Here is a 16,361-nt window from a genome sequence, read left to right on the forward strand (position 1 = left end):
TGTGATTTCATTCAGTCACCGCCTGCTTTTTACGACTAAATCACCTAACGAATACATACACATACATACATAATATCAAGCCTGTTACATTCAAACACGAAGGTAGAGGTGTATGAAATACATGATAAAATCCCTTACTTTTTTATTGCTGATCTTTCATATAAAAGTGTCCTCGCTTTCACCACTGTGGAGGGGAATTTCCTAAAATCCTCCCTTAATGCTCTTTTGCACTTCTTAAGGAATCTTCATACTAAACTTCAACTTTCTACGCTCAGTGGTTTGTGCGTTGTCTTCCAGTCAGTCAGTCATTCAATAATGGAAAAGTTTTATTTCATATACCTACCGGAAACGGTACCAAACTTCGGGTCACTATTCATATTTTTAATCTCCAAGTACAGTTGTGGTACCATTTAACCTTCGAGAAGTATTATTACTTAGAAAAGACTAATAGCAATTTGCCCGTCCCGGTACCTCGTGATCAGCAATCCTATACCGTCCAGACCAAACAGATAGTCCACCAAGAAATATGTCTTATTTTACACATAATACGTGTGCACTAATTACATAATTGTACCCGTTATCTCAGTTAAGATTATATAGTTATCAAATATTTGCGTGATTATGTTAGATAAATAAGAGATTCTCATCAAGGTTGCTTTATATTAGTCGTGCTGTAAATTACCTACTTATTTACTTTTGTTTCTTACCTATATTTCCACTTATTGCCGTATTTTTAGTGAGAGTCCACGTTGAAACAAATTTATTGTATTGAGTCTCCAGAAAATAGGATATTTTTGTTTGGTAAAAGTATGGAAGTGTTTTTTTAATTGCTAAATATGAAAGACGGGGACTAGAGGGCGGTTAGGTCTAGAGGAATGAAAAATTAAGTCGAATTTAGTACCTAAAGTTGTACTTATTCATAAAACCTAGCTGCAGTTTCGATATTAGGTATACCAAAGTTGGACTACCGTTGTATAAAATATGTATTAAGTATGTGGAATATAATCTGTCGTATTATAGATATTAGATAAGCATTAACACTATAATATCTGGTCCGACCAGATTACTGACTTGTGAGGTACGAAACGACTGGAAACTATTATATTTTGCATGTAACGGTGCCTGACTGGTCTAGCTAGTTTTGAGATTGTTAACATTTTACCAACCATTCGATAGCTGTGTGATTCTTTAAAATGTTGATTTTGTTAATTGATGAGATTAGACATTGTTTTATGGAAATTATGATTATTTAAAGACGTCTGTTTCTGAACTGTATTATCATTAAGTTACTGTCGACAAAACGCCAACAGCAATTTAACAAAATTGGTACAAGTGTGATCAAAATAAAGCCATCAATTTTGTTAGAGAAACCAATAAAGAAGTGTGACCGAAATCAATTCGTATTTTAGTTATAACCTAAAACACTTCACTACAAAAAAACTCATGTTTTTCACTAGATATGTGTGTGGGTTAGTAAGTTAACGCTGGAAGAAAATTTTAATCAGTGGAATTATTATTATTTCACCATTATCACTGCTAACCTTTCAATTTTTATCGAATATTAAGCTGCCTCTTACATATCTAATGGAAATGAAGTCAAAATATAAATAAAATATCACTAACCTATTGGTTTTGTCTCCCAGGTACAACGGAGCGAGCATGCCTGATCACGGGCTCGGTGGACGGCATCATGGTGGTGCTGGACTTCATCATGGACAAGATCAAGGAGAAGCCCGAGCTCGTCAAGCCCTTCCCAGAGGGCGTTGACACTAAAATGCCACAGGATAGAGACAAACAGGTACGTTTTAGACCATAATAAAGGATACATATGTACTTTCATCTTCGTTAGAAGAAGTGATTAAAGAAAGAGTGTCTTATGTTTGACTACGGATCGTAAACTTAATGCTAAATTTCTTCTTCTTATAATCTTATTTATAATATAGGTAGGTATGGATTACAAAAGAAAACATTTAGCATTATTACAACTATATATACTGGCAATAACATCGTTCTACCTACTCCTTATTGTATTGAGAAAATTCACCTTACATCGGAATTTCAATTCTAGCAATTTCCAATATGAATAGTTCAAAAATGTTGAACAAACTAAAATATTCTTCTATCTAATACCAACGTTTTCGAATATCTTTACAATTTCAATTATCTAGTACACTTTTAAACACAAAGCCTACTAAACATTTGACTTTAAATAACTATTACTTTACAAATAATTTATAATTTGAAATCAAACCAATATAACTCGAGAACCTTTCTTTTCTTTTATAAAAAGACAACTCCCGCACTAATTTACTGTTGTGAAAGAATAGACTTTAAGAACAGCACAAAAACCAAGCTATCTCTATCTAAATCATATAGAGTGAAAGAGACAACAAATAGCCAAGTCTACTACCTAATCCTCGCCAGATACCATCGGTCTTGGCAATCAGTAGTCTTAGTTAATTATGGCAATCTTGATCAACAGTGATCGCTTACATAGTCGCTCTGACCTACTTGTAACTAAACCAAAATCGATACAACGATAATAGAACTGATTAACATCTGCATTGTGATAGTGTTAATGTGGTTTTGTTGCTCTCGTATGGAAATATGTGACTCTTAATTAGATTAATATTGGTATGGCGGTAACCGTCGGTTTTGTATGACAAGATGTATGGATGTGAATGAAGCAAAGGAAGTTTGTAAGGATCGTATCAAGTTGTGTTGTCGGGTCTCTGCCTACCACTATAGGGAAGAAGGCGTGATTTTATGTATGTATGTAGAATAGCTAAGCTGCTGAAACTCAGTCATGAAAGAGGGAGTACTCTCCGGTGCAGAGTCGCGGCATAGACCATTCCAAATGCTATCCATACCACTATACTACTAATATTATTAATGCGAAAGTAACTCTGTCTGTCTCTCTGTCTGCTACTCAATAACGCCTAAACGACTGAACCAATTTGCGTGAAATTAGGTATGGAGATATTTTGATAACCGAGAAAGGACATAGGCTATATATCATCACGCTACGACCAAAAGGAGCAAAGTACCAGTAATTAATATTACAAAAATAGGAAAGAATTCACCCATTCTCTCTTATTGGACGCAAGCGAAGTTGCGCGGGTCAGCTAGTAGATAATAAGTTACGATAGCTTATCATTTAAATCCTAGATTCAAATATTATCATATCGAATTGGGTGCTTTTAGATCCACGGTCCAAACTAGATACTATTGAGGGTCTTCTGTGAGGACATTAGCAGTACTCCAAAATGTTCTATTCTGTCGACTCTAGATAGCAACAACTTAAAAGATGCCAAAAAAATAAAAGATTTTTCGGAAATACAGCCATTATGTAAAAAAAAACTATTACTACGCCTTTAGCGTTTTTGATTAGGAATGTACAACAAAAACATGTAACCCCATTGTCCTTATCAGATGACTCGGCTGAAGCAACAAAAAGCTTCCGAAATACCGTATACCGTCGTTCAATCATCGTATTACGCATGTCATGGCGGTCATAACGCGACTCGTGGCGTGTATGGCGAATGGCCCATAAATTGTATGGAGCGCTCCCCCTAGACAAATGGGAACCATTTAAATGAGACCTCCAAATAAGAGTCTTACAGATAGCTCGCTTTAATGCCTCGCCTTGCCGGGATTTTGCACGGATTTTGCGCTTGATAATTTAGGAGTGAACTTTACATTGTAAACTTTATTAATTATCTCTATTGTTTATCAATAATTTAAACTAATTTAATAGTTTCATACATTCATAATATCATATTTTATTCCATAGAGGTGGGCAGACGCGACTTGGTACGATCCGTACAAACGCTTCATACTCCTTAAAATCGTGACTACTTTATGAGTTAAATTTTTTTGGATTACCATCTAAAAATCTAGCGCATGATAAAAAAAACGTGCTTTGTAGGTACTGTTGTAGCAATAAATTTCCAATTCCAGTCAAATACTTATTAAGGTGAAAGGTTAGCTATTACATGGAACTGAAATGGCAAAATGTAGGCGTGTTGCGTACTGCTCCACCTACGCATTTGTCGAAATTAACTTTAATAAAGTAATAAAATAATTTTGCTGGTCTGGACAGTGTATGCGACTGATGATATCCACATCTCGGGCGTAGTTCCCGAGTCCGTCAAATTCATTACGTTTGTCTAATATCTTTTAAAATATCTTCGATAGTAGCCCGGAGGTTGGCAAGGTAAGGTGCCCGGTGCATATAGTTTAACAATTTAATAGAGAGCCTTGAATGAAAGATTGGTGGCTGGCGGAGGTAAAAAAATAGTTATTTAGATTACAAGTGACCCGTAGGCTTATATGCAGGTGATAGTGGCACCTGCATAAGCCTGCGGAAAATAGTCTAGATAAATCTTGCATGCTAACGCTTTCCACTAAGCAGTCGGTCGTTGAAGTCGTCGGTCGTCGCCTCCTATTACACGAGACGATCATTGTAAAAACCGAAATACTAGTGTATTTCGTACTCTAAATACACCTTCAGGATTTACAGCAAAAAAAAAGTAGCTGCAATAATTCTGCTCTGAATAAACGGAACAATAAAAGGAGCATTTGTAATTATGTACTCGTCGCCTACGGGCTTGAGGCTTGGACTGCACCGTACAGTACTACATTGTACATTGTACAAGTGTCGAAACAGTGTTGTTTACATATTTACTCAGTATTTAGCGCTGTTTGTTCTAGTACATAATGAGTTGGTATGTACTCATTAGAAGTTATGCGGGCTGGATTGTTACTAACTTTCCTTGAATATGTATCTCGTGTTGTTGTTTAGTGTATTCTAAAAATATACTAAAATCTGTTGTTACTGCAGGCTTACTACCTATGTTGCTTTTGAAGCCTTGATCAGAAAATTGGTACGGTCATTTTTCCCATGGGGGTAAGCAAAGACTCACGAATGTCTTTTGCTTATTGCTTAGTTTAAAAGGTTCATTATAGTATCTATAAATTCGATATGTCCTGCCAATAAGGTATCTGTCCTAAATGCAACAAAGATTATTGATGTCAGAGAAAACATGTCACCTAATTTTCGCACAAAGAAACCTTCCTATGACATCAATACATCAAATATCTCCAAAAATGATTTCTCCTTATATTTTCTCGCCTTGTCAATAGCAGAAAAACCTGGACATCATTCATACAAACAGATTCAATACAAGATTATCAGAGATAATCTCCGCAAACTATCTGTAACCGTAGCTAACATGAAAAGCCGTTGCAATAATAGATAAACGATTAGGAAACCCGTATCAGTTTGATAGTAACCCTTAACTTTGACAATTTGAAACTTTAACATGTTAACTAACGAGTTTTTGAGTGTTTTGTTCACTAATTACTACAACACTATTAAAATATAATTTGATAATGATTGGAGATTGTAAACAAGAAACAAACAATAATTAGCTATGTCGTATATGAACTGAAGTAATGAAATGAATGAAATATATATGAGTACATATATTTTTTATTGTTGTCCGTAGTGCAGCGTGGTAATAGACCGCGGAGTTCGATTCTCAGAAATATTTGAGGAATCTTCAAATAGTTATTTCAAAGCTATTTGTACCTACTTCTACTACCTATGTGTACCTACTTCGTTAAATTCGGAAATTCACCTCAAAAAAATACGAAAAAGATGTAGTCCCCGAAAAAATAATTTCGCTGGTTTCATCTACTTACTTAGATAACTACCGTACAAAACAAACGGACTTTAAAAACTTGATGGTATCTTGATGAAGTAAAGTGTAGATGTACATAACAATCAATCTGTAGGTACAAGGCCTCCACAAAGTACAAAGGTAGCGGAAAATAAATGATGTTCTAAGAAATCTGTTAACTTGTAATAGACTACAGCTTTGTTGTCATACAATAACTACCTTCCTGACAATGACAATCAGTGTAATGAATCAGCATCCCATTATAGAATATCATTATTTTAACTAGTGATTTAAGGTTTTATACGTTATAGCTGACCCGCGGAACTTCGCTTGCGTCACATAAGAGAGATAGGGTCATAATTTTCCCCGCTTTTGTAACATTCTTTACTGGTACTCTGCTCCTATTAGTCGTAGCGTCATGATATATAGCCTTCCGCAATAAATAGGCTATCTAACAGTGAAATAATTCTTCGATTCGCACCAGTAGTTCCTGAGATTAGCGCGTTCAAACAAACAAACTTAACAATTATATAATAATTAAGTAGTATAAGTTATTTACGACAGATGTAAGGCTTTTCTCTCGTTCTAATAATAAGTTTTACCATAAAAATCAATCATTTATTCATTTAAGTCAAATCTTGACACTTTTGATTGTCGATACAATAACTGAATCGATCACTAGCTTGGAAAGGGACTAGAAGTTTGTAGAGATCGTGCCAAGTGGCGTTCTTTGGTCAAAGATCTTCGGAAATGACAGCCGGGACCCACAATTTAACGTGCCTTCCGAAACACGCAGGAACTCGATATGTGTAAGATGGTCACCCATCCACAGATCAACCTCGGCAAGCATGGCTTAACCTCAAAGATCGATCCGCGTGGCTGTCGTTAACTAAGCCACGGGTTCCTACTAGAACATGTCTCTAAAATATTTTCGGCATTAATCTGCCCTACCCACATTTGGTCAGCATCATCCCTAATCCATTCCCTCTAAGAGCTGGCACGTGCCTCAAACCCAGTACCCATTAACGTCCCGTTACAGTTATAGCCATGTCCATAATCCTTATCTGTGACTGCAGCTGGCCAGTTCGATAGAATTAACAGTGGCCAATTGGTCCTACACAAATGTAGCTATTTCTATGTATCGTTGTCCCTCTTATTAACGACTATCCTAATTTACTGGTGGTGGGTTCATAAAGTGTTTGTCTATAGAGGCAAACCGCGACGTCGTTCACTCGAACTTTTTTTAGCCTATTATTGTCCCACTGCTGGGCAAGGGTCTCCTGCCAAACGAGAGAGGGGTCACGTGAACTTTAGTTTTCCATTTTTCACAATATTTTTATTGGTGCTCTATACCTATTAGTATTAGTTTGATGTTATAAATCCTATTAGTTTCCTCAATGAACGAACTTTATATCACGAAAATATTTTAACCTGTAATTCCTAAGATTACTGCGCTCAAACAAACAAACTCGTCTGGTTTAATTGATAGTTAATAAGCAATTTCACTTAAGTTCAGACCAGGATGTAGGACCTATTCAACTCGTCTCAAGGTGCTCCTACACAGCAGTTATATAATATATCATTATACAACATTGCGTAACACGATAACAAAACAATTTTAATAACATTTTTAAACAAAATTGTTTAAAAACGAATGTTATAAGTTAGTTTCTAACGTTATATAACTGCTGTGTGGGTGCACCTTTAAAAATATGAACTTGAATCATTATCAAACAAAATATTCTTACACCGCAACATCTATCCACCCCTTCTGTTCTTTCATCTTAAACAAACATCTCTTTTATATTTACTTTCCTTTAACCGTTCAAGCGGTATTGATTCCTAATATAGTATTTCACCACAAAGGGCCATGGAACTACCCCTGTATAAACCCCTAAGCTGTTATCTTTATTCACATAGATGTTTTCATAGCATACGTATTGCTAAATCCGACTGAACGCTCAAAGGGAGGGATGATTTATCACTCGCCCCACATTGTACTGGCTAAGGGTCGGGTACTAAACACACGAACGAATTTGCGAGCTAGTAGCTGCCATCTCAACAGACTTTCGGTTAAGCAAACTTTAACGTGGTCGATGTATAGATGGGTGACCGCATGAGTGGTATTTTAACTGAATGAGTGTCGGGTACCAAACACACGAACGAATTTGCTAGGTAGTAGCTGTCATCTCCGTAGACTTTTAGTTAAGCAATCCTTTAACAAGGTCACTTTATAGAGCGGTGCCGCCCTCAGAGGCAGTTGCTATTACTGCCATAAGCTTTTTGGAAGTTAAGCAACTTCTAGTGAGACTGGTCTGAAATTGGGTGACCGCTGTAGTGGAATTAAAGCTGTATCTATACACTCAATACACGTTCTTGAACAACACAAATAATTGTTCCGTGTGGGAATCGAACTCACAACCTCCCGACGCAATCGTAGCGGGGTGGTGACAATAACCACTGCGCCACAGAGGACTGCCTCTGTGGCGAGGTTATTTCCTCCAGCACATATATGCCTATTACTATGTCGTGTTACACACTCGCGAACATTTTCAGGTCCATAATTAAAATGTGCCGTAACAAAAACATAATGAAGGCGGCACGTGTCTCGCCTTACACACTTGTAAGGTTTCCGCAAGATGGCTGGCCAGGAATGAGGTCAATTTATTATAACATCCCTTTCTCTTTTACTGAAATGGATAGCTTTGAAAAATACTGAAAAGTATTTTTACTTAAGGATCCCCAATTCATTAAGTATTGAAAATCTGTAGACGGCAGAATTTTTCAGATTGTTTTTTTAACTTAAAATGTCTGCTTTTGTGGAATGGAATGTTACAATCAATAATCATCGTAAATCCTGATCCGAAGCTAAAAACTCATCATAATACTAGCAACTATCATTACTTACTTACATATTTCTGAAAATAAGACATCGATTATTAAACTTTCGCGTTGCGTGTTTTTTAAACATACAATATGAGAATTAACGCGAATCCGCATTTTACCTTAGAATTATTGACATTTCGGCGCAAGTTGCACTCGCCGTGGTCGAAAACTGAGGCTGAAGCATATGCATAGCATGTTTTTATAAGGCACTCTTTACACCAAATATATCCGATGACTAGAAAACCCACCCACACCCACCCTATAAGTTAATAACATTAATTAACACCCAATTAGCGCCTCCAACCACCTTATCATTGCCAAACTCATTAAATAGCAGCCCAAACGTAAACTCATTTCGTTAAATTTTACTCCCAAATAAATGTAAAGAGTGGAGGCAAGCATTGTAAGCGAAATCGTTTAACGGTGATGTTCGGACGATACGCGCTCAAATTGCTGCTGTTAAGGTACCGTCGACGCATTTTGAGCTTTTAAAACCGCTTTTAAGCGTAATTTTAACGCTTAATGATGCTTATTCAAGTCATGAGTAAATCTCTGCCGGATCAGTCGAGGGATACAGAGTTTTCAAAGACCGAGAGTTGAGTCACATAGTTGCTAAGATCCGTACAAACGTTGCATGGAACACGATGTTGATTTTCGGATGTTTTTGTTTAAACATTATTTTTGAATTCTTATACCTTTTTTTCATTATGTAATGGAGGGATTACCTAAAGTCGAAGTTTGTCGAAGTATATGAAGGTCTTTGATTTATCTGTACAACTGTACCCGGGACAGATTTTGAACCGTCTTAATTATAGCCTCTAATCGTATAAGTGGTTGTTTACAGACTGGTAATTGTAACTTGGGGTATTTTAAACGGTTTTTCCAACATGGAGAACTTGTTTTTAGCAATTTTTCATTGCCGACCGTACCGTTATGCTTCATTGTGAAAGATTTTCATTAATTGTTTTACTACCTCTTTGTCACTAAAGGACATTATTGAGTTTATTTATTAAAAGTCTCTTACAGGGTCGAAAGAAAGCGTTCATATTGCTAGTAGATTAAAATAGTCTTACGTATATACTTAAATTAGTCTTGTTTAGTAAGCCATAGTTGTGCAAGATAAAAAGGGTATTAGTGTATCCACGTTTCAACTGTACCAAAGACTGAGTTTATTGCTATTTTACGGACACATTCCCAGTAGCCGCACCGCCATTGAAAACAGTCTTACACAAAAATCCTTTTATTTATGAAGATTCCTATCAACATTTTATTTTTACTTATGTACGCTTTGATTCTGAATGTTTCAGAAGAATCCGTTTCTACGTAATACTTGTATAGAAATACAATAATACAGTCTAGACGATAATCTTTTATTCAAAAACGTTTATTCTCGTATCTACCTACTGTACCTTTGTGTCCTGTTTTCAAAGCTTTTAGAAATAAATCGTAGCTATAAAGAGCCTGTAAAACGACGATAAATAAATCACTATAATGCTTTTTATGCTTCGGTGACTTTCATTTCATGTTACTACATTTTATATATTCGATTTCTCTACGAAATATTTAGAGAGGTATCAATGGTCCGTCTCTTATCTCGCCTTAATTTTTTGTATCCTGTAATATTGGGGTACCTGTTTCCTAGATACCTAGGCTCTAAAGACCAGACTAGTATTGAAAACTTCAGTAAAAGACATTCCCAATGACACACTTACACAAAAACCAAAACGACCAACATTCCTTTCCGCTTCGTCTACAGTTTTCTACAATACTGTAAAAATACAGCCCCAAATAGCATTTCAGTAAGGTTTTCTTGACTAGTTTTAATTTAGGCCAGTGGGATGGCAGCCAATAGGTCGTGCAGAGGTCGCGATGGCTCCCACACAAAGATAATTCGACCTCGATCCTCCATCCTCGCCCACTTGCCAGTTTCACTCGCAACTGAATTATTAATCTATCAAACTTTAACCGTCAGGTTTCTTTAGGTAATGAAAATAGGCGTTTTATGAACCAAGTTTTGATGTGAATAATGATCGTGTTTTGTTATGATGTGATGGTTTGTAGTTTCATATATACGTGACTTTGCAGAACACAAAAGTCAGTATAACTGAAAACTTCGATCTATTCGCAACACGCATTAACTGAGACTTTTTGTACCAATAACTGGTTTTTAACTTTTATATCCCTCGTAGACTGAAAGGGTTTTTCTTTGTAACTACTACGACAATTTACTGAATACACTACCCAATACTCGAAAACATACAATCGAATTTACCTATTCCCTAACGAAGCTAACAGAATACACCTATATGATAAACCTTACAAAAATTATAACCAATTCACAATATCTTTACACGTAGTTTCCCAGGACACGTTCATACGTTTCCAACAATAAGTCTATGTAGTCCTGGTCCTTTCCTGCGGCACACAATATCCGGCCGAGTGTGTTCCGCCCTACACGCCGCAATATATCTCGCGCTTCCTCTTTATACCCATCTTTGTGCTCGCTACGTCCTTATATACTTCTGCCTACCTATACAGGAAGTTTAGGCGTGATTTTATGTTGGGGTGTTAAGGAAATGCTATGTGGGATAAAAAAAATATTTGTGAAGTTCCTCGACTTTATAAATTAACATGTTTTAAGAGTGATGAATATTGGTTATGAACTCTAGTGAGTAGCGTATGGTGGTGTCCTATGTATTCCAAACGTTTAAGACTTGAAGAAATGCTATTACAGTGTTACGATTGGACCTTTCAGCTAAAATAATGGGCGATACGTCTGAAACAGTTCCAGATCCCGAGAGCACAGTATAAAGACAATTCAATTACTTTATTTTATACTAGCGAAGCTAAAAAGTAGTTTTATACGAAACCTTAACAAATTATACACTAATACCGTCCTCAGGTATTCTCTATCTCTTCATGAAAACTGCATTAAAATATGCTCCGTAGACTGTGTTTTTCGTGAACAGGCAGCGTCTCCATTTCCTTTAATGGAAGTCTTCTCTTTACCTTAAATGAAAGGGTCACTATTTCTAATTAAAACTATATTTACTAACGCACACATTTACCAATACATAACATTTCCTATGTATTCGATAAAGTAAATAGAACGCGATGTTATCTAAATGAGTGTTATCTACACAGTAGTGTACAGTGGCAACGTCACTCGTAATCACTAGATAGATAGCACTTTTACATTTAGGTACTTGCGAGGGTGATTGATATTGAAACTGACTTTAGTAGTATGAATGATTTTATGGAAATTAGAAGACCGTCGTCTGGGCCCATAACCTAATAAAAGACACGGTTAGTAGTTTGAAACACACTAACTTTATTTCAAAATCAGTGTTACCAACTTATTGCACTCACTAGGGTGGTGCTACTTGTAACCTCATTATTATTTAGTTACCATAAACAATAGAAAATAGAGGCCCTATGGTATGATATATTTGACTGCCTCCGTGTCACGTGGTTTAGGTCGCCACGCCGCTACCATTGCATCGTAAGGTCGTCGGTACGATTCCCACACAGAAAAAATATTTGTGCGATCCACAAATAATTGTTTCGTATCTGGGTTGTTTGTATATTTGTTAAAGTCCCCGCGGCACAAGAGCAATTGTTAGTGCGGGAGTTGTATAAAAGAACTAAAAATTTAAGTTGAAGAAATGCTTCCAAATAGGCATTTCAAAATGACAACATTATAATTAAACTCTTATATACTATCTAGTATATCAGATATAATTTGTAAATTATCAAATTGAAAAAGCGCGGGCTTGTTAAAGATGTTCCGAATACGGAAATAAAAAGATAATCCATACCATACATCATTATCTTATCAGAGGAATTAACAAGTAGTCGTAATCTTTTAACCGAGGCCAAATTCATTGTTGTTCTTCCTATTTTTTTCATTATTAGCCTATTACTACTTGGAACCGCATTGTTTCAAGCTGCAGTGATAAAATTCCTACAGCTAGAAATAGCTATTTCTGTGGATTCTGTGTGGCTCATTTCATTTCTGAATTTCTGAATGAATTGAACTAAAATTTCTGAATTCTGACAATATCGAATTCAAGTATGAAAATGTCAATATATTATTGTCCATAATATTAGTAAGCAAACAAAACGCAATGATCAAGGCGCAATAGTCCTTATTTTTTGACCCTCTCTTCTTTCAGATCTATAATTCTTTCGCCTATCATTGCTTAATATTTTGGCGCCACCTTTAATCAGCTGAAGCTTAGAACAATAACCAAATTTTAGTTCCACATCTTTAATCCTTAGAAGCATCTTCTTTTGTCGAGTTTGACGACATCACCTGCATTATCAATAACGGTATAAGGTCCTCAGTTGTACAGGTTGTGGGACATAGAGGGCATTGGAGCAGACGTGCCATGAGCATAGTTTATGAGTATATTCTAGCATCACAAAGATCACTGACAGTTCCGTCCCTATAATCGCCTAACAGTCTTACCCACAAGGCACTTAGATCAAGTTAACACACTTAACTGCGTGATTGAGTTACTGGCCCGAGTATCGGAAACGTTATAATCGTCAAACGTTATCTACTCGAGGAAAGGCTATTAATGTGAAACACTTTATATCTTTCCGTAACGGTCGTTATGCTAATAGAATGTAAGATGGTATTGGTTCAATCATATTTTGTGAATTGATGTTATTTACTTGTACTTACATAGAATAACTGTTCAGAAATACTTTGTATTTGGTCATGAGCTCATGCAGTCAATCTACTGAAGTGTTATTTTCATTAAACACTAAAACACCAAAGGTTTTCTTAAAATAAACAGCTCGATCCCGCATTTACAATATCTCTAGACAATTTTTTTTTGAAGGTCCGTGTTTTATTCGTGATAGTGTCTCCGATGGACTTGCGTTTACAGTAACAATATCAGCCAGTACCCTTTCTTTTTTTATTGATAGATTTACAATGCTTTAAAATTATTATTTGAGATATTATGCTTTAAATCCCGAGAAATACTGTAAGGACTGTTAACTTAACAATTTAAAACAACAGTGTTTAACATTACGAAATTTCTAAGAATATGTAAAGTTTCCACTGTTAAGGCTGTAGTTAAAGTTAAAACAAACGCTTCAAGCAGACAGGTAATGAGGAATATCTCGTACTAGCTGACCCGCGCAACTTCGCTTGCGTCACATAAGAGAGAATGGATCAAAATTTTCCCCGTTTTTGTAACATTTTTTACTCGTACTCTGCTCCTATTGGTCGTAGCGTGATTATATTTAGCCTATAGCCTTCCTCGATAAATGGGCTATCTAACACTGAAATCATTTTTCAAATCGAACCAGTAGTTCCTGAGATTAGCAACAAGCTGGAACTCTTCAGCTTTATAAATATTAGTATTAGTATAGATTAGTATAAATTTACCTACACAAAATACACTAGTCTATAAAGTAAATGGCAGTGCAAGTTGTACACAATTGTGTTTACAACAAAACTCATTAACTACCGCGAGAGCATATCAGTGCAAACTTACTAATCGAAACCTTGCAACTTTACTACGGCACGGTAATTTAGTTTTACAGTATACGAGTGTTTAACGCTATTAAGGATAGTAACAGAAAGTATAAACTGTATAAACGAAGAAATTTACTCACTATCCATCGACTTCTGCAAAGTTTTTAACCAGCACTTTGAAAGGTTGACCCGAGGTTTAAATCCTCTCTTATTCCAAAAGGATTCCTTGCCCAGTACTACGAAAACAAAACTTTAACAAAACTGGAACAAAATTTCGATTGATTATAAATACGATTTTTTCCACTCTTAAGCTTTGTTTAAATGAAATTTTACTCTTTTAAACATACAATTATTCGCGAAAGTAAAAAAAGGAAAATTTTTTTAGTCATATAGTTACCGAACATTAAATTTGTAATGAAACTTCGGATTAACGAAACATGTCTATAGATTTTTATGATCTTCTTTTTTATATTAATTGTAGTATTACCCATTGGCATCACAGCTGAGTGTAGACCTGTAGACTTCTCTTTGTTTACACCACTCAGTAAGATTCAATAGTAATTATAGTCCACCGCTAAATTGGATCTGATTGCTACATTATCCACATCTAGAATAAACAACTTAAAATCACAAGTTAACTGCAGTCGTTTCCGTTCTTCTAATCGACATTGTAAACATAAATAATAACTGAATGGTGTATAAACGTCAAAGTTAATCAATATGGGCAAACTAAATGAGCAATTAACAGTTTAAGTGCATCGTGAACACACGCACGACACATAAAGTGAAACGTTTTGCAAAGTTACTTTTTAATTGCTGGCAACACTGTTGAAATGGTGGCAGCCATATTTATTCCATAAAGAAATATATAATATCACGCTTTTATTTCTAAAGGGGGAGGTAGAGACCAAAGAACAACAGTACGATCCTTACAAACTTCCCTGCACCTGATCTTTTTGCAAGACTTCGCCAATATGATCTGTGTATGTTTTATTTAATACTAAGTGTAATATTAGTATTTGCAGTTATGACGATATATTAAAATAAAAGTAGGGTAGTACGGATCATTTGGAATTACGTAATGGCTTCGGTTTTGAATAGTTCTATATAGAAAGGTTTAAAAATATTTGATCACTAGATTGTACATAATCATTATTTATAGTAGCATTCTTCACCCCGTCATAGAGTAAACCGTGGTATACACTCATGACATCCACATCCCACATTGTTAATATTTAAAAAAAAATTCTAGAAGTTGCCTTATTACTTGCAGTTTTCAGAATACGCCTCCAACAATCCATTATCTTTATACAAGCTCATAAAAGGACAAACTTATAAACAAACAAGCATTTACAACAAAGTAATATACCAGCACATGTATGCACTTATGTATTACATGACATAACTCGTGGTGCGTCGTAAAATATGAACGTTTGCACCGATGCTGGCCTCAATTAATTAATAACTCATTACCGCGCCGCATTGCATCTGCACTACATTGTTCCCGCTCGGCGCTGACTACAATTGTAATGACTTCTTTTATACCACTGCTGGTACTTCGAGCATTGGAGTTCGAGATTCTGTAGGCACAGTTAGTTAATACACCTTCTTAATTAACATTTAGCTAGTCTGGGTTTGAAAACAGTGGTCGAAAATATGTCAGTTCTTCTCATATCGATCTACCATCTCTTTTCGAGCTGGACTGATTCAGTCAAGGTGCTTACCAGACACAATTGCAGTTAAATCTACATCGCTCATTGTTAACAGCTCCTTGCATGATCAATTATTGATTTGTAAATCTTTTGACCACTGAAAAGAGTTCTCGTGCGTCTTTTTTGCTAGCTCTTATCACATGGCTCCACCCCCTTTCCGAGCTAGTGGTAGATTCAATCATTGTAACGTCTGTGTCAACATTTCACCTGAATGAGTAAATGATTGGATTTTTATTTCGAAACGATTGATCGGCTCCTATCGACAATCTGTAGTTAACATAATCGATCGAAGTCGAGTTACAATACCTATATAAATATAGAGTTTAAGTTCTGGCAGAATAAAATCCTGCAAGCTAACAACAAAATTGCAGCAAGTTAACACTTATTAACAGTTCTCGAGTGAAAAACAAAGAAATATCTTTCACAATGTATTTTAATGGTTCATTAAAGGTATTTCCATAGCACATTTCTTCTTCAGTGGCAATCACGTTCTGCTATAATCGTTTAATTCATTACGGTTGCGATAACACGAACATAGTTCGAAGTACAGTTGTGCTAGCATTTGCACTTGTTAGATAACACTAA

At 35.8% G+C, this 16,361-nt stretch overlaps 1 protein-coding gene across 4 annotated transcripts in view; it reads left to right on the forward strand.

Annotated features, from left to right (window-relative positions):
• The window catches only part of ps (RNA-binding protein Nova-1-like protein passilla), a 107,830-nt gene that overhangs the window by 65,582 nt on the left and 25,887 nt on the right, over positions 1-16,361 (forward strand). For all 4 annotated transcript variants that reach the window (XM_076127163.1, XM_076127165.1, XM_076127164.1 and 1 more), the window contains one exon: positions 1,644-1,798. In XM_076127163.1, the coding sequence (XP_075983278.1) occupies positions 1,644-1,798 (155 nt within the window). The remainder of the gene's footprint in view (positions 1-1,643; positions 1,799-16,361) is intronic.

This window comes from Anticarsia gemmatalis, chromosome 19 (genome assembly GCF_050436995.1).
Source record: "Anticarsia gemmatalis isolate Benzon Research Colony breed Stoneville strain chromosome 19, ilAntGemm2 primary, whole genome shotgun sequence".
In the NCBI taxonomy this organism is placed as follows: domain Eukaryota; kingdom Metazoa; phylum Arthropoda; class Insecta; order Lepidoptera; family Erebidae; genus Anticarsia; species Anticarsia gemmatalis.